At 43.3% G+C, this 23897-nt stretch overlaps 1 protein-coding gene across 2 annotated transcripts in view; it reads right to left on the bottom strand.

The window, feature by feature from the left end:
• Positions 1–22421, bottom strand: part of PRKG2 (protein kinase cGMP-dependent 2) — a 34235-nt gene extending 11814 nt beyond the window's left edge. For both annotated transcript variants that reach the window (XM_054202756.1, XM_054202757.1), the window contains exons 1-10: positions 22335–22421; positions 18405–18929; positions 11326–11492; positions 9548–9661; positions 6668–6773; positions 5366–5429; positions 3599–3676; positions 2453–2547; positions 1576–1644; positions 558–656 (exon numbers count right to left, since the gene is read on the bottom strand). In XM_054202756.1, coding sequence (XP_054058731.1) covers positions 558–656; positions 1576–1644; positions 2453–2547; positions 3599–3676; positions 5366–5429; positions 6668–6773; positions 9548–9661; positions 11326–11492; positions 18405–18916 — 1304 coding nt within the window. In that variant the 5' untranslated portion in view covers positions 18917–18929; positions 22335–22421. The remainder of the gene's footprint in view (positions 1–557; positions 657–1575; positions 1645–2452; positions 2548–3598; positions 3677–5365; positions 5430–6667; positions 6774–9547; positions 9662–11325; positions 11493–18404; positions 18930–22334) is intronic.
• Positions 22422–23897: the final 1476 nt, after the last annotated feature.

Below are 23897 nucleotides of genomic sequence, written 5' to 3'. Positions count from 1 at the left end.
GAAGAAAAACATACTCTGCTGATCTTCCAATGGTGCTCAGGTTGAAATCAGGGGCAGATAAAACAAAAGTGTGGTCCACAGCTAAAAGCAAACCCTCTAACAGCACCAGTGCTACACTGAAACATTAAAAATAAATTGTTTCTTTTATGCCTGCTTATTTCTATTTAAAATGGCAGTTAGTCTTTTGTACAGTAATACGGTTTCATTAATTCAATCAGGAGTTAAAGTTGATCTTTGAGGGTTTTACCAGTCAAAGAATTTACCATCAGAATGCAAAAAACTATCTGAGCAGACTTTCATGCCTCTTCTGTGTTCAGTTTTCTTGGGATAGAGTGAATTTGTGGTTGGAAGTCCGTATACTGAGATTCTATGTAATTTTTGTTTCAGAAAAAATTTCTTGGACTCTATGAGCATATCCAGACAGTTTCATTGTAGTGATTGTTATCATTCCCACGGGCCCATTTCCATTAACTACCAGCCATGATTTTACTTACACATCTATCACTCTTTTTTATGATTACCTACTAAAGATATGCCTAACAAACGATTTGACTTACTTTGCATGTCGCTTTTCATCAGCCCGGGCCAAATTAGCCACATAACCTTCAAGGTAAGTTTGCAGTTCCTCGTAAGTTCCAACAGTTTGATTAAATGTCCTGAAAACACAAATGAAACAGTATAAACTAATGAACACACAGTGGAAAGAGAAGAAAGCAGTATGTGTGTTGCTGCACCAAGGCTTTACCTTGCCTCTAAGTCATGATCCAGACTGAGCACTAAACTCTCACTTTGACAGTACAAATTTTAAGAGCTTTGAAGTGGTAGGAACCGGCTGAAGTACCAAACTTCATTTGTCAGGGGGTAGGGGGACAGAGTGCCTGATCTCCTCAGGTCATTTCCTGTCGTGTTGAAATAATTCGGAGCAGGCTGGGTGTACTTTGTCTCACACACACGCTATGGTTATTAAGTGTGGTTCCGCCATTCCTACCACAGGAACCAGCTTGGCATGAGTCTGGCTGGTTATACGGTGATGCACCCCAGGATGAGGTTTGTCCTCTTGGCTGCCAGGGCACGCTGCTGACTCATACTGAGCCTGCTGTCAACCAGCACCCCCAGGTCCCTTTCTGCACGGCGGCTCTCCAGCCACTCCTCTCCCAACTTAAAATTGGCCTCTACCTGACAAAACCAGGAATTTGGCTGCATGTCCCCCCGAACAAAAGGACACCCTGAAACCAGGGACACACAGGGGCTTTAGTTGTTCCCTGAGCCAATGAATAGCACTTAACAAATGTGAAACATCACCACCACAAGGAGAGAAAGACAAGAATAACTGAACTACTCTTAAGCTTCTGTGCTCCTGCACCTTCTGTCGGCCCCTCTTCATTAGGCATAAATGATGCATAGAAATGAAGCATTCTAAAGCGTAGCCACAGTTCAGTATTCCAAAAGCATAATCACTCGTTCAGTATTCACTTAAGCAAACATTGTGACTATGCCTACAGTGAAGTCACATCTTATTGTTAACCTACTGAAAGGGGATGCAAGTCTTTCATTTAACTGTAGCATGATACTTACTCTCTATTTATAACGAGGCACTCCATATTGTATTCATCTGCAATAACATTTGCTGATCTGACATCATCACTAAGAATTGAAACAGATTAGAAGAATTCAGAAGCATATCAAAATCCTCAAAGTACCCCTGTACTCATGGAGGGTCACAGCTGCTATAGGTGAAACTCCTCAAAGGCCTCTGCAGCCTGTATCTGGATTAATATTGCTGAACCAAACACACAATTATATCATTTTACTAGCCTTTATTATTGTCTAGCGCAGTATTTTTTACAGTTTCATTATGATTTGAAACATAACTTCCTTTAGCAACCTTCCAAGAAATTACGAGGAGATGTAATTAGCATTACGTCAGGATTTACTACTCATTTCAGAAACGATCCTCAGATATAAAACATTCCAGAGACCAAACAATCCCTAGTCAATCACCCACATAAATACGTGCTATATGAGCTATTTGGCTCATGGGTCATGTCCTCTCTGTACTCCTTTTCTCTGTTTCTTACTATCACGGGTACCAGCACAGAAACAACAGCTCAGTCCAATAATGATGGCACTTATCCATGCTAGGAGTCATCTAGAACCTGGCTCAAGTTTTCATAATAGCTTTTACTGAAATATAAACAATAAGCAACAATGCAAAGAGGGACAGGATTTGACTTTTTCAGGGAAAACCAAAGGTAGGTGACAGGGTATACTTTCAAGTTCTCTCCGCAAACACCAAAACATTAAGACAAATTCAGCTATTGCCTTCACCCGCTGACTTTATTATAATCAAAACAAATATTATATTCAAACCAGCCATGAGTTGTATAATCCGACACATGGTGATAGGTCAATTAAAATACTGTACATCATGAATCAGACAATTTGAACTAACCTAATGAGAGCCTTTTCTCCAAAGTAATCTCCTTTATGTAGATTTTTAATCAGCTGAGGCTGCGAGTGATCTGCAGTACTCTGGGTAACTATCACCTGGGAAGTACAGGACCAAAAGTGTAACAAGGTAAGTTTCAAAGTATAGCATGGTTTCCCCTTCTTTTCTATGTATTTCATAAATGCCTTAAGCTCAGCAATGCTGCAGAAAGAGTTACAAATCTATATAATTACTCCCTCCTCTCAAAAATTAAAACCATCAAACATTACCTGACGCCTCTCTAATTTTTGCTGAGAGATGGAAAAATTAATATATTCATTATTGCCCACCCCCAACATTTTCTCCTCATACCTTTTAAAACAGACCAAAACAAACTGCATTTTCGTGAAAACCTGAAAAATACTTCAGTTCCCAGAATGGGCAGGCATCATACGAGCTTTTCATCTTCTCAGATAAACAGATAGCCTCCAGAAACATTAACTAACATTTCCCCCCTTCGGAAACTCCGCTTCCACAGCAGCACACGTTCTGCTGATGCCCACACCCCTTAGCAAAAAACAACCCAGAACATCTCCAGACACAGAGACATTTTGGAAACTTGAAACCCCTACTGGAAGTTTTTTGATGAAAATTCTCCTGATTTGATTTTTGAGAGTTTTGTTCTCAGCCTCCAATGTAACAGCTGAAGGATAATGGCTGCTGCTGTACTCCTCTGGGAGTAACGAATGAAAGGAATAGACCCTGAGTCACCTCAAAGGCCGTTCTCCATTAAACCTAGGACTCCATTATTTCTTAGATGTTTCACAAGTCACGTATTTTGCCCATTGGATACTGAAACATCCAGGAGATGACATAGGATCAAATCTCATTTACAAAAAATCGACTTAACATCTCTGCTACACTGCCAAGAGGCTTCAGGACATACTTTAGTTACATTATAATTAGAACAATATAACATGGGTTCATTGTGAATGAAAATTAGGCTCCCTGAATCTCTGAAATGCTGCTTTTATTACAGTACTGCAAACTTAACAGTATCTTCAAAAACTCTGTGCATGGTTTTTACTGAAGACCACATCCGTCGAGGGAGTTTTTGAAATACAGGTGTTTGTATAAGTTACTTTAGAAGTTAGGTGTATTATATCTTACCTTTCCTTTTGCTATTATAAAGAAGGTATTTCCTTCTTCTCCTTCCCGAATAATATAATCTCCCTTGTCATAGTACTCCTGTTGGAGGAGAAGAGAGAGACAATATTGTCCAATATATCATTAGCCTCTCTGAAAATTCTAATTACTATGCAGAGTTCTTAATACATCTGGATGTTTCACTGATGTTTAACTGCTTGTCTCCTGCACATGTTGCATCCCATGATAATATGCAAGCATTCCACTATATAAAGCATGGTGTCCAATCTGTAACATATCTTAATGCGACAGCATGGTATTTTTTAAAAAAAAAATTAACACTGATATCACCCTTATGAAGCAGGGGAAAATGACGGGAAAAAAAGATCAAAAGCTCTTAAAAGAGTTCTAAATCAAAATCCCACTTCCAAAATTAATCTTGGGCTTGACACCTCTGTAGGAATGCCTAAGTCATCTCTTGCAAGCTACCAAAGTACCATTTTTTCTGTCTCTGCTAAGGAACCCTGCTTTCATTATCTAATTGTTTAACTTTCAATCAAGCATTTTTTTCCATGTTAACTTCCAGCTTTGTGATCTGTTCCTCATAAATCATAAAATCATAGAATGTGTTGGGTTGGAAGGGACCTTTAAAGGTCACCTAGTCCAACCCCCCCGCAGTAAGCAGGGACATCTTCAACTAGATCAGGTTGCTCAAAGCCTCACCAAGCCTGGCCTTGAATGGCTCCAGGGATGGGGCCTCCACCACCTCTCTGGGCAACCTGTGCCAGTGTTTCACCACCCTCATTGTAAAGAACTTCTTCCTAATGACTAATCTAAATCTACCCTGCTCCAGTTTAAAACCATTGCCCCTCGTCCTAACGCTACATGCCCTTGCAAACAGCCCCTCCCCATCTTTCCTGTAGGCCCCCTTTAGGTACTGGAAGGCTGCTATAAGGTCGGCGCAGAGCCTTCTCTTCTCCAGGCTGAAACAACCAGTTCATTTTTTTCTGCTCTGAGCAGAATTTCCCTAGAAGTTTTCCCTTGCCAGGAATCCAACCAAAAAAAAAAAAAGTCACTGCTTAGGGTACTGCTGTGCTAAGGCCATTTGCTGTTTCACATAATCAACACCATGATCTCCTCATCCCCTTGCGCTATGGCCATTCATCACTCTGCCTCCTCTGACTCGTTGGGACTGAGGCTCTTAGTTCTCTGAGGAACTTTTGTTCTCCACCTGCAGAACTGTTCCAAGACTGGGGTTCCTATAGACTTTCCCTATACAAAAAGCTTTAATAGTTACCACTGCTCTTGGAAAACATCCCAGCTATGACTACATATCAAGCCTTTACCTCCAAAGGCTGCTGGCAGATGCAGCCCTAAGACACACAGATATTTTGCTGGTTTCATATGTTGAAGTCCTACAGCCGTTTTGCCCCTTGTATTTTGTAGCGTATGAAAGTATTAGCTATCCACGTTGCAAACAGGTAAAGCATAATTACCAAAAAAGAGTCAGAGACCTGGACAGTAACTTGGTGCTTAGTCTTAACAAAGGCTAGACTATCTATCCTCTTATCTACTTGCTTGAGTCCTTCGATGCCAAAGATATAACTTACTTTTATGCCACTAAATGTTATTATTTGCTGACAATCTGGAATTCCACTCTGACCACTCCCAAAATACTGTCATATTAAAAAAAGCTTGATTGTTTTTTGGTTTTGTTTTTACTTATTTATTCTTCTTTGTTATTTTGCAAGCTCACCGAACACTATTTAGAAAAACTTAACAGTATCTTACCACCTCCAGGCAGTCCATGATCTTGGTTAATTTATCTTCAGGTAAGTTTTTCAGCAGGGACACGCTTCCAGAAAACAGAAATGCAAAAGAAAAAGAACCAAAAGTAGTTATCATTAACACATCTTTCATGATCTCATCTATACGCTTTGTACAACCACATTTTATAACTAGCTAAACTGGTGGTGGTGTTATACAAAACACATAATATACAACTAAATCTTAATTTGCAAGGTTCACGCATTCTCATCTTGTTTTTTAGATAAACAGAACTCACACAACGTACAACTTAGAAATGCGGCAAACGTTGGCCAGTTTGTAAATCAACTTTGTATTTCAGTAGGGGAAAAAGCAAACATACAGACTAATTTAAAATTTCAGTCATACAGAATCCATTAGTTGCAAAATCAACACATTATAGTAATTCAATAATATATTTTCAAATGCACTGCAGAGACTGCAAAATCAGACAAAGGTAACTTCAGTACTATGCAGACAACTACATAAAAGAGAATCCAACTACAGTGATGACTTAGTGAACTTGCTGATAAGAATGAAAAAACTTCCCTCCCTGAGCACTTAGACTTGTAAAAGTCAGGAAATCATACAGCTCTCTAGCTACTCAGGCTCAGCAAAGAAGTATTAATAGAAATCAAAGATGGAGATGGATGCAAAAATACACACGACATTCTACGCATGGCCAGGCTTGAGATCTCGATTTGAAGCTATAACAGAGTGGTCACTCTTTGTTGAGGAAATAAAATACGAAGTCAGCTAATTATGGTTTGGAACCTCTGATTTGACCTTCTTCCTAAGGAAAAGCACTGTACGACCCTCAGTGTTCCCTGCAGCAGGGAGAAGTATTCTACTCTGCAGATTTCCTAGCAATTTATGTTGGAATTAGTTCATAAATTGAGAGACGTGCAGTTCTCATATTCAAGTCTCCAGGGCATGGGGAATATTTCTTAATCTACTCCAACAGCAAATGAACTCCTAGTTGGAGGATTTATTTAACTCTATTTATTTAATACATTGGTTCAACCTCTAGCCATGTAATCTTCCTATGCATTTGTTCCATGACTTAAAAACACTCAAGCATCTGTTGCTGTTTCCTAATGTAATACAGGAGAAACACAATCAAAATGAGAAAAATTATTTTGTGAATCCTAAAAAAATCAAGACAGGTAAATATTCAGAGTTTTGAGGCCCTTTACGTTAAGAGCGCCTTTTTCTCTCTCTTTATAAGACAGGTGCAATATTGTTGTGCCCACGCCAGTATGAGAAATAGAAATGCATTGTATTTACCTTCTTAGGAAGTTTCTGTATTGCTCTTGTCTTGTTTGTGCTGTCACTCTCATGATATTTTGAAATACTTCTCTGTCCAATGCCCATGTTTTAACATTGGTGATTGCTTTTAAGAAAACAAAAAACCAACAACAACAACAATGTTTCCAAATGATTTGATGGAAGATATTACAGTATCAGGTCACGGTACAAGACAGACTAGCTCTTTCAAAATGCCCAAGGCCATATTTTAAAATATGTAGCACCTACTGCAATCAGACTTTTAAAATAATTCAGCTCACACTTAAACAATGCTCACTAAAGTAAGGCATAATTTCGCAATGGTTCCTCCACAGAGCACTTTCTGTGCAACTCCACAGCGAGTAACCCAGCCAGTTACTATGAGCACAAACAGGGCTGGAATGTTTGTGAAGGTCTACTCCTAATCACAGATAGTCATTGATTGCGCTCAAAAGCTGCAATGTAAACTGCAAAGGAGCCAATTTGAAAGAAACATGAAGTTGGCCGAAGTTTTTCAAAACTTATGAGGTAAACGTTGAATACTATGGCTTGGATCCATCTCTAATTCAGATTATACGAAAATCTTTGTGAAATACGTAGTAAGATAGAAATAACAGAAGTCAAGAAATAAATTTCATTTCATTTAATGCTGTGATTCTCACACAGTTTTCCTCTAGTCTAGCCATTTTATAAGGGAAAAAAAGGGTAATCAAAACATTAATGAAGATCTTTCAAAAGGTAATCAAAATATTAATACAGTAAGCATGCATTAGATCTAGCATCAAAGATGCAAACCACTAAGTGGTTTTTGGGTGCAATCATTGACAGAACAGAACACGTTGCACTTTATTTTTTTAAGCAAAATAAGGTGATTCTATTTAATTTTATGTCTTCTTTTGAAAGATACCACAACAGATTCAGCAGTTTTCCTTCTGTCATAAGAAGAAACAAAACTGTTTTCTCTGGGATAAAGCAAAGCTACAGAAAAAAACCTGGAGCAATTGATTTCCTCAACTTATCATAAACATAAAATTATTTTTACAGGAAAGAAAACCACCAGGTTTAAAATGATGCACAGTCATCGGATACACACATATGCTCTTAATTGCCATTTATCAAGATAGCTCAAAAATATTTTTGGATGCTGGAAGGGAGAACAAAGGTATTGCTTTGGTTTTGTTTTTCTCCTAAATAACATCTTTTGGTTTAACTTGCATGAAGAAAACATAGTAAATATCCAAGCTATTGCAAATGCATTTCCTTAACTAAATAAAGCAATTATATAGCTAGAAAAAAGTAATCTCAGAGATGAGATAGAGAAATTCAGAAACACAGGAGTAAATCACGTTCCCAGTTTCAAATACAGCTACTGCATGTAAATATGCTGCTGAGTAGCAGCAGCCATTGAATTGCTGCCTGGGTAAAGTTCTTCACTTGTCAGTCTTCAAAGACCGTTAGGTAAAGGGTGTCACTAGAACCAGCATCAAGAAAGGGTTTTCACGTATGTACTTACTAGCCATGCTCAGTTATGGCATTGTACTGCTCTTCCATGACAAGAAACACAGGAAAGCTATTGGAGAAGGGCTGGATTCTGCAGTGATTTTAAGTATTCAAACACCCTTTCTTGTCCACAATTGGACAATTCTTGTCCTACCTCAAAACCAATTAACGTTAACAAAGGTCTAAAGTAGCGTGACTTCTTACTATGCAGAAACACTACTTAATATTGCTAATACTACGCAGCAGGCAAAAAAGAAAAATAGGGAACATATTCAAGTAGAATAGCGTGCTAGTAAGAAAAATAATCACATTATTGATGTTGTTCTGTTTACCAGGCAGCAGCAAAAACAGATTACATGTAATAACTTCCATCTGCACAGCCAACAATGATTAAGCTTAAACTGGGTGCAGAAAGAAAGACTAGGAGCTTTTAAAGTGAACAACTTCTTGGTTTATTCCATTTGCTCCTTATTAAGTCAACATGAATGCTTCATATTTACTGCCGATTTAAACAAGAACAGAAATTTGCCTTCAAACACAAGTAATATTTATGGAATGGTGGAGAGTGGAAAAATGATTAATTTAACCATATTTAGTCACTTACTGGTCTGTCACAGAACAATTATGGCAGGTTAGAAAAGGAATCAAGGGGTACTTAATGGATGAGTACCCAGTCTTATGCAGGAAGAGGGACATTTGTATCAAAGCAACACTTAACAACTCCATCCTGGTCAGAGAGAAAAGACAAAGCAAGAGCCAGTATTTGCCTCAGAGAAGCAGCACGTCTCACGCAGAAGTTTTCTCTCTGCCACCACCACATTTGAGATCAAACTCAAGTCTTCTCCTGAGTGCCAGCTGCAAGTGTCAGGTGCAAATGAATCTTGGCAGGACCCAGTAACTTAATGATACAGAACTAAAAGAAGTAAAAAAGCAACTAATTCCTACGTATTTTGTTTGCTCTATTAAAAACACCATCATTCTGCTCTATTAAAAACACACTGTAATTTCAGCCTCAGGGTTGCATTCGACACAAGAACACAAGAGTCAAAGACCACTGCTGATACTAAATCATTCAACATTAAAACATAATCTTTCCTTAACAATTAGTTTGGCACAGATCTGGCTAACCAGCATACTTTGGAGATACCTAGTTGTTTATCAAAGATCATGCCAGAGATGGAATTATATTCGTGGCATAGTATTATTAGAGTTCCCAAGTAGAAAGAACTCAAGGAAGGAAACGTGAGCTTACTGTAGATAATCAAGACATGCAGAGATCTATAAAATGAAAAATTCAAAGAAAATCTGAATATTACAGGGACCTCAGAAAAGTACATAGTTTTCGTTTCGAGCAACGTTGTTATAATAAACCTCAGGTACCTTTCACAGAGGCTGTCCGTGTGCAGTTGTATAAAATGGCTAGTTCACCAAAGGCTGTCCACGCAGGTATTGAGGAGAGTAGTTTATTCTGCTGAAAGACTTCCAGACTGCCCTCTGTCAAAAATCATCAGGATAATAGGTATTAAAACTGAGCTCAACTGCACAGTGCAAAGGGAAAACAAGTCGATATATTTCTGGCTTCGCCACTCCCTGGAACACAGGAATGGGAGCAACGATGCAAACAGTGCTTTGAAACACACATACAATACAGTAGAGATTATTTTTTTAAACATGTATTGCTCATCTACAAATCTACTCTGGAAGGGAGGGAAAGCTAAGAGAAACTTCAACACTAAAAAGGCCATGGAAAAGGGCCAGTCTAAATCCTGATAGGATAAACTTTTGCTACAAAAACCAGTCAGTACTGGTTCAGATAGCCTAGTGTGGTGTAGACAAATAAGTTTTAAAATAGCGATCACAGGAGAAATTACGAGGTTTGTCTGTTCATACCCATGTATGCGTATATACACGCAGAATGCAAAGGAGAGGGCATAAAAAAAAAAGCAGATTAAATCCCTCTTTAAGAAATTGTTAAGGACAATTTCTTAAAGGACTACAAACTCAGCAAAAGTCAAAGAAAGTCTGAATTCTTTCACAGGTTATGGCCCCCAAAAATCTTCCCTTAAACATGTTCTGAAAGTTTGGCCCTCTTCTCTTCAAGACGCTCACAGGATCCTCGGAAGAGGCCTAAAGTGCCAGAAAAATTTCCAGGTGCCCAACTTCCTCATATTTTATCTGTTTTTCAAAACGTTATCATTTTGTCTGTCAAGAATATGACTACCCCATCGCAAATTTTGCCTCCTCTTTCTCCTTCCACCATCAATTTTCCAAACTAATGCATCCATACGAAGACAGAATATGTGCTATACCAGTATGCCCCTGGCTTACATATTCCTGCCTCAACAGAACACACACCTTACAGCATGAACTCTAATTCGTGAGCTTCTGGGCTTTCTAGTAGTCCAGAATTGATGAGTATGCAAATTAATCATAAATACTGATAACTTTTTTTATGGTGAGATGATGAAAGAGAGTATTGCTGCTGGGAGCAACTTTCAGGTGTTAAACTTGGGCTCCACTATGGCTGATCTGTAATTTGAGATCTGAGCGTAAGCTCGGCAGCAGTCAGCACAGACGACTGCACTGAGATTACTTCAGACCCGTTATTATGATTTTAGGAAAGTCTTCTTATCCTAAAGCTTGTTTTTTGGTTGCTTGTTTTTTTTCCCCAGAAAAAAACAAGCAGCTGTTTTTTTCAAAAAAAGTCTAAACTTTGAGAAGAGTAAACTCAGACCTCATACCTCAGTTTCACATATACAGAAAACTGGTATAAGTTCTCTTGAATGTTGAAAAGTAAGTTTATTTCAGAAGGGGCTTTACCATTGAGCAGTTTTCTGTATTTTAAATTATACCTGCTTTTCCTTTGGAGAAGAAAGGGTTGGACATACCTACAACATAAAGGATTTTCTGGTCTCTAGGCCTCCAGAAACGAAAGAGGTAACAAAATAGCATTGAATCAAGGTTCAAGTTTCTAAGGTGCTTTTTGTTGCTCTCACTCTGTTTCATAAAAGTCACAGGTAAAACTTGCATTGCCCTCAGTAGGGCCACCATAAATGATTTAAGAGCACAAACATCATCGTGGTGGTTTCTTACAATGACTTCTAAATTACTTTCCTATTTCTTGCGCTTGGTGAGTTGTATGAGTAGGCAGTATTCACCTTTGAGCACAAAAATGTGATTGCCTGGTTCTCCCTGCCTGATGACGTAGCTCCCTTGCTGGAAAGTCCTTTCATACATACATTCCACCATATCTCGGATCTGGTGAGGCTCCAGTCTCTTCAAGAACTGATTTTTATTCAGGGCATCCATGATGAGCTTCTTCTCACTGATTTAAAACAAAAAAAACTCACAAAGTTTAAAAGATCCAGCATGGTTGGAGTGTACCATTCGCCAGGCATCCATTCCTCTCAAGATCTTTCCTCTCATGTCTTACACTCACGTGACGAGTACCACTGACAAATGTTACAATCCTTGCAATCAATATGCATCCCATTAGCTGTGCCACACTATGGCCTCTCTCCTCCTGTGTGACCCTGCCTGCAGAAAGCATCAGGTTCGATGTAAAAAAGCTTCCAGCAGAAGACATGGTCCCCAGAAAGTTTTCCACTGTTTCTCACCATATTCTTTCCCCATTGCACGACTAAGGTATATAGCCTTGCTTATCTGAAGGAAAGAAATACGAAGAGTATGTCTTCACATACCACTGCCTGCACGGGAACGGCAACTTGTTATAAAATCACCTTTCTAACATTCTAATACATTCTAATATCCAGCAAAAACATAACATTGATTATAGTAATAAGGTTAAAGTCAACAATGATGGTACTAAGACCTCATCAAGAGTTTCTCCTTTGTGGTGAAGAAAGATGCAAGGAAAGAAAAGTGTGCAAAGACATGATTAACAGGTGCTGCTGTTTCTCAGGAGAACGTTAGAAGATGTTGGTGGGGGGGGAAACAAAGCAAGTTGTAAATGAATGTGATTTTAAAAATGAAAACACAGAACTTCCCTTGCACCTGCATAATAACATTGATCCTGTGGCATTCCCTATTCATAGCTACTAAGAAAATTTATGATCAGGACACCATCACAAGGTCAGCTTGCAAAGTACCTGTTGAACTTTGTCCCAAGATTCACAAAATAAGTCCAGAAGAGGCGTGTGTGGAGGTGGAAGGTTAGAGCTGATCCCTTCCCGCACAGCTCTTTGCCCTGCATCCACTTCCCTGCAAAACTCTTCCTACCTCTTCTGTGCCCGCTTTCTTTGCGCAGATGACAACAAATAGCATAAATGCTCGTACAGCAAAAATGCTGTAGTAGTCTGTTCATGTGGGATGCCAAATATGTCTCCTTAAGAATGACTAGACATGAGAGAATCTTCTTAAATCAGGCCCTTTCCTCTACTGCTTTTAGGAATTTTTTAGGGTATAATTAGAAGTAAAAATATAACACAAGGGCTCACGGATATAGGTATGCAGCCATTATTACCAACCTCTTTGCTTTCTGAAATTCAACATTCAGGGAAATAAACTCATATCGCATCTTGGTGATGATATAGCAAACTACGGCCATCAAAAAGTCTTTGGAAAAACTTCAGGGTATCCGTAAAAGTCGGGCAAAAGGCAGGTAAAGTATGCACATCAATGAACAAGGACTAGCCTGCCAGGGCCCTGAGAGCAGCAATAGGCCTTAACCACCCTGATCGGCCTCACCTGGGACAACCACCCACACAACCTCTGCCCATTGGCCTACATACTCTATTTGAGCTCTATTTAGTCTGGGCATTCACTTCTTGCCTGAGCTATGTTATAGAAATAATTGATTTTGCTTTTGTCTTCTGGATGGGTATTGGCCCAATATTTTAAATACTTCGTTTCTGCCCCTCGGTTAGAGCTTGCATCCAATTGACCTCTTCTTCTGTGGAACTCCTGGTGGACCCTGTTATCACCACCCTGCTCTGCCTACCCTGTCCAAACTTTGTGGGATGCTACCCTTGTTAGTACGGGCATTGACCGTGCTGTAGACAGCCTTGGTTCGCTTTCTCTTGTGGAGCAACCCTGTTCTTGCTGCTCCCTGAGACAGAGCCTCTGTGTCATTTCCTGCAGTAGTAAATACATATAAATGGGAGAGTTGTAAAGACAAGAACAGTCTTGAGCTCCTGGTGGAAGAGCCCGGTGGTTGGATTTTATGAAGAAAATGTGGAAAAATCAACAGTGGATGAATCCACTAATAATGACTAACCAACCGAGACAAGGCTGGCTGTACATACGCACTGGGCAATCTATAAGTTCTGATTGACTTGTGTATGTTCTAGGTCAAGGACTTCCTATAAAGCAGTGCCTTGAATCCATGCCAGAAATGAATGTAATTAAACAACTGCTGCATTTAAGGCCCACTCTTGCCTGCATTTATAAAACAATGCAACATTATCATCAAAACTAGGTTATGTGGGAAAATCTCCTGAGGAAAATCCAGGAACGAACAATCAGTTAAGGCAAGTAAGTAGACTTACAATGTTACTAGCTATATAATGACTGGAAATAAGTAAAGATAATGAGATGAGGCAAGAAAGATAAAATCAAGTGGCTATGGTGAGGACTGTGTTTAGAAATAGTGATCATAACTTAGCTTCTGCTCAAAGCAACAGGGTTATTAGAATACAAGCTCTAACTTCATTTTCTGCTAAAAACAACCTTGCTTATTTAATTCACTCTGGCCTGCATCATGCATAGAATATGGCAATAAAATACAGTAATGGCTCATAAACTGATACTTAAAATGAGCAGCTTCCAGAACTACAGAACATAGAACACTATGCTGTTTTCAGAAGGTGCAGCTGGCCACAGAGCGAAGGACACACGAGTATCATAACCACCAATCAGTTGCTTGCCCATTCCATGGGCATCCAGCACAGTATCTAACAGTTTTCTCTCCATTGTTTTCCTCAGCTTCTTCTGTACCTGCCCCACTTTTGAGAACTGCTGCTGGAAACAACTAGATGTCCTGAAAGGACAAGAAGGCGTTTAATCCCGTACTCATGCCAGTCACTGTCCTGATGAATACTACTAAAAAGGGGTGCACAGCTCCACAGAACTGTTCTGGTGTTGAGGTATTTCTTGGTCCCCACCGCTAGTAGGACTAGCACCTTTCTTCAACATCCAGGGCCAGCTTTGCCATAGCATCCTTCTCCAGGCTTTGTTCCCGTCCCTGCTGTTAGCTCTTATGGAAATGATCTTCCCAGGCACAGAGGTGAGGCTGACAGGTCAGTAGTTGCCAGGATCCTCCTTTCTACCCTTTTTTAAAAAGAGCGCAATGTTTCCCTTTTTCCAGGCACTGGGGACTTCACCTGACTGACATGACTTTTCAAATATCATGGAGTGTGTCTTGGCAACTTTTTGTTGAGTATCTCAGCCTTTACCTCATTCATTGTTACCAGTTTGCCATTCTTGCTCATCAGTGGGGGTACGCTTTTTTTGACCTTCCTTTTCTGGCTGACATACCTGTAGAAGCTCTTCTTACTATTCTTTGCATCCCTTTCCACGTTCAGCTCCAGATGAGCCTTGGCCTTCCTGACCCCAACCCTACACAACCAGGCAGCATCCCTATACTCTTCCCAGGATACCTGTCCCTGCCTCCACTGCCTGTGCATTTCCTTCTTGTGCTTCAGTTTGACCAGCAGGTGCTGACTCAGCCATGCTGATCTCTTGCCTTCCTTTCCTGATTTTTCACACCTGGGGATCAAGAGCTCTTGCGCTTTATGGAAAGCATTCTTAAAGATCTGCCAGCTCTGTCCTGCCCCTTTTCCCTGAGGGCAATTTCCCGGGGGGTCCTATTGACTAACTCCTTGAAGAGCCGGAATTTTGCTTTCCTAAAAGTCAGGGTCCTGACTTTACTCTTCGCCTGAGACATATCCTTCAGGACTGCAAACTCCACCAGTGCATGGTCACTGCAGCCTAGGCTGTCTCCAATTTTGACATCACCGATTAGCTCACTTGCGTTGGTGACCAACAGGTCCAGTATCGCATCCCCTCTGGTAGGGCTGCCTATTATCTGGCTTAAGAAGTTGTCCTCAATGCATTCCAGGAGTCTCATGGATTGCCTACAGCTTGCTGTGCTACTTTTCCAGGAGATACCTGGGCGGTTGAAGTCCGCCAGCAGGATGAGAGCCTGCGAGCCTGATGCCTCCTGTAGCTGGAGTAAGGCAGCTTCATCCATAGGCTCCCCTTGATCAGGTGGCGTGTAGTAGACACCAACCACAAAGTTCCCTTTGTTGCCTCAGTCTCTTATTCTTACCCATAGACTTTCAACCTGCTCATGGGTATACTCCAGAGACAGCTCTTCACACTCAATCCATTTCTTGATGTAGCGGGCAACGCCTCCGCCCCTCCTTCCTCTCCTGCCCCTTCTGAACAGCCTGCAGCCATTGACAACTGCGCTCCAGCCATGGGATTTGTCCTACCAAGTTTCAGTAATGGCAACTAGGTCATAGCTTTCTAGCAGCACGGTGGCTTCCAGCTCCTCCTGCTTGTTGCCCGTGCTGCCTGCATTGGTGTAGAGGCACTTCAGCTGGGCTGTCGGACAGTCGGACATGTCACCTTCTTAGAGGAACACCCCTTAGTTCTTCTGAGGTATTTCACTGGTGTTTCCCTCTTGGCTCCTGTTACCTCAGGAGCCCTTGGCTCATGTCCATAAGACTTCCAAGTGTGCTGCAGTGTAGCCAGCACACCTCAGAGCTACAGGCTGAGGGTCTTCACTAGCACGCCATCCCTCTGACCTTAGTTTGTCACAGCTTGTCACAGGCAAGCCTGGTATCATCCGCCTCCCCCTTCAAGCCTAGCTGCTAACTCGTAAGCAGAGACACCCTTGCCCCTTTCAGAAAGGTGAATCCCATCTGATGCCAGCAAGCCTGGTGCCATGTAGGCCATCCCATTACCAAAAAAACCCCCAAATTGTGCCAGTGACTCCAGCCACAGAGTCATGTATTGATAGACTGGGCATGCCTGTTTCTTCCAACGTCACTGCCTGCAACTGGAAGGAGAGAGGAAAAGGTAATCTGTGCGCCACGTTCCCTTACAAACCATGCCAACCAAACCCCTGAAGTCTCTTTTGATTGCCCTTGGACTACGTGTTGCGGCTTCATTGCCAGCCACATGGAAAAGCAGTAATGGGTAGTACTCCAAGTGCAGTACCATGCTCAGAAGTTTCCTAGTGATGTCCTCAACCTGGGCCCTAGGGAGGCAAGAGACTTCCCTAGGAGGAGGGTCTGGCTGACATATTTGACTCTCTGTTCCCTTCAGAATGGAGTCACCTACAATTATAACCTGTTTTTTCTTCCTTGTGGAGGTGGTCGTGATACAGGGGGTAGGCCTTTCTGACCTTGGCAGCACATCTGTTGAAGATGGACCATTATCCATTGACTGGCCTTCCACATCCAGAGCCTCACACCTGGGGTACAGAGGCACCTGGGAAAGTGGGGTGGGCAACTAGGGGATTCACCTGCCACCCTGGGCGTGGACTTGCCTCTGTGCACTCCTCTCCTTTAAGCTACTGCCTTCAGCCTGGTCAGGGGAGGATACAGGATCTCCTTGATCTTGTGTTTTTTTTCTGGTGGCTGTTCCCGTTTCTTTCTTCTTCTTGCTCCTTAACCTTTCTACTTCCTCTCATAGTTCTGCCACCAGGCTGAGCAGATCGTCCACCTCACACAGCAGTTCTCACTACTGCCATCCGCTACCAGTGAAAGGTTCTGGCACTCCCTGCAGCCTGAGACTTGGATGGCTGCATGCTTTTGTGGGAGCTCTGGCTGGGTTGCCACATCCATTCTCCCGAGTGCAGAGGACACAGCTTTCCACTGCGTGGATACCACAGTTAAGCTCCTTCTGAGAGGGTGAAGACCACCAATTGAACTCACCTCTTGAGATGGCAGGGTCACTACGTCCTTCCACACGAACTGCCATGCAAATTGCCACCCTACGCCTTGTTTGCCCACCCTATTGCAGTGGTCCTGGTCACTCCTGCTACCTGGGCTGCTTTTTATAGGCAGAGGGAGTGAGAGGTGGTCGCGGTTGTGCTGGCAATGCCCCAGCTTCCTCAGCATCTCCCACCAGAGCTGCTGGCTCCTGGCAGATCTGCTGGCCCTGGCATTTCTATGCCTCATGAAAGCCGCCTGTGTGTTGAGATCTGCTGCTCCACTCTGGGTCAGGCCAGCTGTGAAGCAGCACCCCTCAGTGACTGACATCAATGTCAAGTGTCAAGACAGTTCTTCCCCAACCAATAATGGCTGATATCATAACTGGGTCATGATCCTGAGCCCTTAATGGGAAGGGACTTGATATAGGCAGCTTAAATGCTGCTGATGGTGATAGCATGCTCCGGAAGGATACAGAAATATGGAGAACCAAGTCCTACAGATACCGAGACATCTAGATTCTTAACACTGCAAAAAGATAAGAGATTAAAAAATTTTCCATTTGAAAGACTTTTTTGAGAGATCTGCTTTCATATACCATGTTCAAACTCGAAAATCTTCAGGCTTTGGTTAAATTTTCAATGCTCAAACTCCCATTAAGGAAAAACTCATGTTTCTGGTTCTTGCAGAGGTTAGAAGTATAACTGGATTCAAAGAGGACAAGTAAAATTTGGTTCCTACACCATGACTGTCAGAAGCTGGAGGACAGGAGGAAGCTGCTAAAAGGATAATCACACCATACAAAATGTTTCATTATATTTTGCACTAGACTGAGTTGAAACTGGGAGGATAAACTTTGTACCCAGCTCAGAATCAGTGTCCATATTGCATTTGGGAGAGCTGAGCTGGGGCCACCTGCTCCTTCCCAAGCCTTCCGTACTATAGGAAGAAGAATCTGAATCCACGTGAAGGCATCTAGCCTTCTGCTCATCAGGGCTCCAGAGTACAGCTTACACTACAAGCACTAGGCAAACCTAGACCTGAGAAGAGGCTTAGGTTCTGCTTAGCTGTCAGTAAAGATAAATCCCAAGGAGACTATAAGACTCTCCTCAACTGAAATACAGAGGCTACCCACCACTCTTCACCTGAAGTCTGTGGGTGATGATTCTTGGTTAAAGTTACACACAAACTCAACCAGCATCTAACTGCCACAGTGACAAAGCCTATATAAAAAAGATAGATACTTTAATCTTGATTCATCATGAGGAGACAATATCATTGTGATAAAAGTAATATCCTTGTAACACAAGCATATAATCCCCCTGAAATGAGCTCACCTGGAATCCTTTCGGACTCTTGCTTTTTCAAAGGAAAACTCAGCTTGCCTGTTCAAATCATACAGCTGTGTTGTCGGCTCTGCGGATACACCTTCCTTGGCTCCTCTCCTCCTATCAGCAGAGACTTGAATCTTTGAAGCCACTTTAAGTGGAGAGGGCTGAAGAAAGTGCTCTCCTGGAGTGCTAACAACATCTTGCAGCTTGTTCAGCTGTATACACTTGCTCTGAAGTTCCTTGGTGAGTTCCGCTATGACCTTAGTCTGCATAGCCAGCTGTTCCTGAAGCTCAGCAACACGACTTTGACCCTCTTGCAACTCTTGATCTTTTCTCTTCAGCTCCTTTTCCAGTTCAAGCAGCCTGCTGCAAAGAACATCAGCTTGCCCATTGATCACGTTGATGCCTAGACGCGTGTCCTTCAAAAACTTACGGCTGCCAGCACAGCCAATAGAGAGGTTTGCTATGTGTCTATCCGGCTGCCTCAGGTGCTTGGGTTTCACTGATCCATTCCCCATTTTGTCCAGAGACCTAGGTGAGAAAACAAATTTGCAGTTTTGTTTTATTCCTCAACAACAAGAGAAAAATAATTTAATGGAATGGCAAGTGATGAATTTAGTATTTAACTGGCAGCTGAATTTGAGATATACAACTATAGTAAACATAGTCGATTGCTTTCATCCTTTCCAGTCCTGAAAGTCAGAGGAGTAAAGGGCAAAGAGAAGAGGCAGGGAGGTTGGTGGACATAAAGCAAAAGATCGGATGGCTACCACTTCTTTTTTGTGTGTTGAAAAAGAGATGTGTAAGCTTCTGTCAGCCTAACGAAGACAAAACAAACAGCAGAAAGGAGAAAAGCTTTTGCTCTACTGCTGAAGCAAGAAAATTGTTAGAAGCAAAAAAAAAAAAAAAAAAAAGTTGGGTCCCTTCCCCATTGAGGAATTGAGTATATTGAGTACACAGACTAATTTCACCAGTGGGTGTGTATCTGCCTGGCATAAAGGATATGTGATTATTAAGCATATATGTTAATAATATTTTTAAAAAAACACTTTAAGGGTTATGACCATAAAAGAGCAGTCATACTGATCAGAACAGTGGTCTGGCTAGCTTTTAAACTATCTCCAACCATGGCCATAAGGAGATGCCCAGGACAAGGTATCAACACGATGAGCACATAGGCTGCTTGACTGAAATACTGTCTGAAATTTCAGATTTCCTGAGCTCGATACGCTTTATTTAATCTTCAGTGGATCTCTAATCCTAGTACTTGTCCCATTTTCCTTCTAACTCCTATAAACTTCATATCTGCAGACCCTGGCAGGACCCTAGCAAGGAGTTGCACAGGTCTGCTTCTTACATGAAGAACTACCTCCTTCTATTTTTTTCTTCCAGTGCAAAACCAGGGATATCAAAGTTAGGAAAAGCCAGCTTCAGAAAGACTTATCTCTGTTAACCCTTTCTATACTATTTTGTGAATGTCTGTCCCACTTCTCTGCCTGAACGTATGCCTGAATTCTTTCCCAGAATGACAAGTCCTAGCTTACTCAGTCCTTCCTCACACACACATCACTCCAAAAGCTTGACCAACCTTGCTGTCTTTTGCTGATGACAAATTCAGGGTAGCACAGTTAGGACTAATTTTCTCCTACCAAGAGCAGACAGCTGGCACTGTTTCTGCAGCTCTCTCAATCACTCCAAACTGGCTCACTTTTGTTAGTGTAACAGCAGCTACTGATGTCAAGGGACAGCTGCCTTTTATGGGGAATTACCCCTTTCCATTGTCTACTCATGAAAAGTGACCAGGAAAAGACTTTGGACTCCTGCCGGAACATCTATGCTCCAAGTACGTGCTGCAACTAGCAGCCTTGAGTAGATTTTCAGTGATCCACCTTCTTCCCTGGACACTATCTTTGGCACATTTTATTGTACCATTTTAAAAGGAGCAAGGAAGAAGTGCTTGCTGCTTAGGTCAGACTGTATTAAATGCACAAGTTGAGGGGGGGAAAAACTAACGCATTGCTTTTGGGAGTCTAGGGTTCAACAACCACTAACCCATTGTACCCCGAACTAGTTTTGGGGAGCAATGCCTGCTTATAAACCCCATCTGTGGGCCACAACAGTGCCAGGTTACAGTTTGATTTAGTTCAAGCCTCAGCAGACCTCCACCAGGAAAGAAGGAATGAGCTTAGGGCTGTATTGTTCGGGCCTCAGCACCACGTAGAGCTTTTCCCCAAATCCCTTCTCAGGCGCTTGATGAATCCTGTTCAATTGTATCCTGCTCTTGCAGAAGACTACAGCACAGGAAATACCTGCCTCAGATGAAACAGAAAATTGTTTCCTTGGACTCCAATTTTTGCCTCTTCAAATAATAAAAAAAGTTTTATAAAAGTATTGGTGCATGAACCAGGCAATCATGCTGCTATTGTGATTGGTCATCCATAGGCCCTAAGTAGCTGTTGGTCTGCATCATGAACGAAGTACAACTTTCTCAGGTTGAGCCCCAAGTGATGTGGCGTAAGCTAATCTCTTCTACCATTTCATTGGAACCGGGTAAGAACATGCCCCCGACAAGGTACGCTGATCAGACAACAAGAAATAAATTGGGAAGCTTCAGCAATTTGCTTTTAGTGGGCAGTATAACCATGCTTTTAACAGATGCACAGTTCTGTTCTGGTTTGGAGCCCTCAATGGGTTAGAATTGAAATACTTGAAAAGGCAGCTCACATTGCAAGTCTAGTTTCCCCTAAAACACTCTTTCTTCTCAACTCTGTCTTGCTTATTGTGACTCTGCATAATATTTTTCTTTTGCCCCAGTTTCCTGGATGCATTTTGGCAGCTGGTGCTTCAGCTCGATAACAGGGTAGTATGTCAGAAATAAAGGTAAATCTGTACCCACACAGAAGAATTTAAACAAGTTACACATCAAGGTACCAAATCAAAAAACTCTGAAGAGCGACCTATGTGTCACTGCATATGGCTTAACAAAGATCTTAGCTCAGCATGCAACCATATTAAAAAAACCCCAAAACAACAAAACAGCAACCAACCTAAACTAAATGTTACAATATAGAGAGTAAAAATGGAGATTACAGGAAATATGTCATCACATACAACACAGCAGCAGCCTCTGCTACTAATTGCAGTAGCAATCTCCGTGTTTCAAAAAAAGGATATCACAGACATTTTAAATTACCTTTACGAAAGGACAGGGTAACTGCCCCAGGGCAAAAAAAACCCCTACTACTTAGATTGTATCCAGAAACGGAACAGGTTTACTGTATAAAGAGATGATGGTTAAAGTTCATAATATAACAACTGCACTAGAGTGAAAACGTTAGGAACTTCTGTCTTCCCATCGCACACGCACAGTTAATTGTCAGTGTAGAATGGAACAAGCCGTCAGATCTGACAGATCCCTGTTTCCACATGGTACCCTTTGCTGGCTACTAGCATAGGCAACTCCTGGCCCAGTGTATCACAGGAATCAAGAAAAGACTGGCAGGTAATTCAGCATTACAGTAGTTAATTCAAACAGAAAACTTAAAACCTTATGCCTCCAGGGTTTGACCAATCCTTACCCGTAAAGAATGAGACAAAAAGCAAAACCAGCGCATGCTCTATGTTTACTACGGGGTACCTCACATGCCCTTTCCAGGGGTCTGCCAGTGGCAGAGACGTGGCCGGGAACCGGGCAGACCCAGCGCCCCCCGGCAGAGAAGAGGACGCCCCCGCCCGCCCAAGGCATCCGCCGCCAGCGGGCGCCGAGCGCCCGGGCTGCGCTCCGCAGAAACCGGGTCCGGGTCCGGGTCCAGCCCCGGGCCGGCACCGCCGCCGACACCCCCCTCCCCGCCGGAGACCGGCGTCACCCCGGGGAGGCCGCAGCTCCCCCCCGGCCTCCGCGGCGCGGTCCCTCCTCCCCAGGTCCCCCGCACGCACCCGCCGGCGCCGTTCCTCGGTCCCGCTGCCGGTCCCGCGGGGGTGCCCGCACCTGCGCGCTCGGCGGGGCCCGGAGCGCCGCGCCAGGACGGGGCTGGGCGGCGGCGGGGACGGACTGATGCTCCCGCGCCCGCCGCGGAGCCGGGGCGGGCGGAAACGGCGCTGCCCGCCTCGCTCGGCGCCCGTCACGGGCGGCCGGGAGGTGCGGCGGGGGCGGGAGCGGCCGCGCGGTGCCTGCCCGTCCCTCCCTCCCTCCCTCCCTCGGCCGTGCGGGGGCCGCGCGGTGGCGCGGGGCCGTCCCCCGCCCCGGGAGAGGCAGCGGGGCGCGGGGAGCCTCCGGTGCGGTGTTCGGGATGGGTACAGGGAGGCGGGTGCCCCGTCCCAGGCGGGGATAAGCCGGGCTCCTCAGCCCATTCCACCTCGCAGGTAAATGCAGGGCCCGGCCCGGGCCGTGGGGAGAAGCGTGTGTCCTGCTTGCTTTCCCTGGCCCTTCGAAGAGGTCCCGGCGCGACCACTGGGCACAGAGCTGAGCTGCGGCAGGGATCCTGCGGCCCCTAGTCTCTGAAACTGACCCTCAGGCACCACCGCGCAGCCCTCCTGCAGGCACCTTCTCACCTTCCACCGTCTGTCCTCACTCAGGCTGGAGCAGCCCAGCTCGCCCCAGAACAGAGCACTGCCTCTGCCTTCAATATCGACCCTTGGCAGAGTACATACAGGTTCCACAAGGACGGTTCTCTCCTGGCACGTATCTTTATGGTAATTCAACACAGCTGTTTTCAAATCAAGGACTGTTGGACCCAAACAGCCCGTGAAAGGATCTTACAACAGCTACACAGCTGCATGCACAACTCCCCTACTGATGCTGTCAAGTAGACTCGGTCTAGCCCCAACCCGTAGCCTCTAGGATACTGGATGTCCAATTTTCTCCTCCGCACTTGCCCTCTCCTTTTTGTCTTGTCCCACTCACAAACTTAAAATTGCTGATCAAAAGTGCCAGCACTGGAGGAGAAATACCAAAGGCAATCTCTAAAGTCTTTGCTGGTGTCTCTCTTCTGTGCAATTCCTGGCAGCCCCACTAGTGAGAAATCTCTACAAATGCATATCTGTAAAATACTCCAGGCAACACCATCGCAGGCACCAACGTCAGTTTGCCTACCTATAAATCCTCCTTTGGATTCAACAGACTTCTGCGTTGAGCACGGCTTCCACAGTCTCTGCCTACTGCCGGGATGAAGCAGCTCACATTGACAGAACCAGCCTGAGAAGGGCTGCGCATTCTTTTACTTACAACGGAGCTCTCAATTACAAAAGACAAAATCATAAATAAACATTGGCCATATACGTTTCACTGACTACTCAATACCTCAAACTGCAAATGTTACAGTGATCAGAGAAGCACATGATGAGAAAACGTCCCAGTGACTCCTTGTGCTCTGAAAGCGAGCTGCTCTGGGAAGCAGCAGCTCACCCAGATTCCCCGAGGCATGAAGCAGTTGGTCAGAAACCTCTTTTCCTGTGGCAAAGGTCAATAAGAAATGCAGTCAGGAGTCCGGAGACTTCTCC

The sequence above is a fragment of the Rissa tridactyla genome, chromosome 5, assembly GCF_028500815.1.
Source record: "Rissa tridactyla isolate bRisTri1 chromosome 5, bRisTri1.patW.cur.20221130, whole genome shotgun sequence".
In the NCBI taxonomy this organism is placed as follows: Eukaryota; Metazoa; Chordata; class Aves; order Charadriiformes; family Laridae; genus Rissa; species Rissa tridactyla.
The sequence above is the reverse complement of the archived record's forward strand: the minus strand, read 5'-3'. Positions and strand labels throughout refer to the sequence as shown.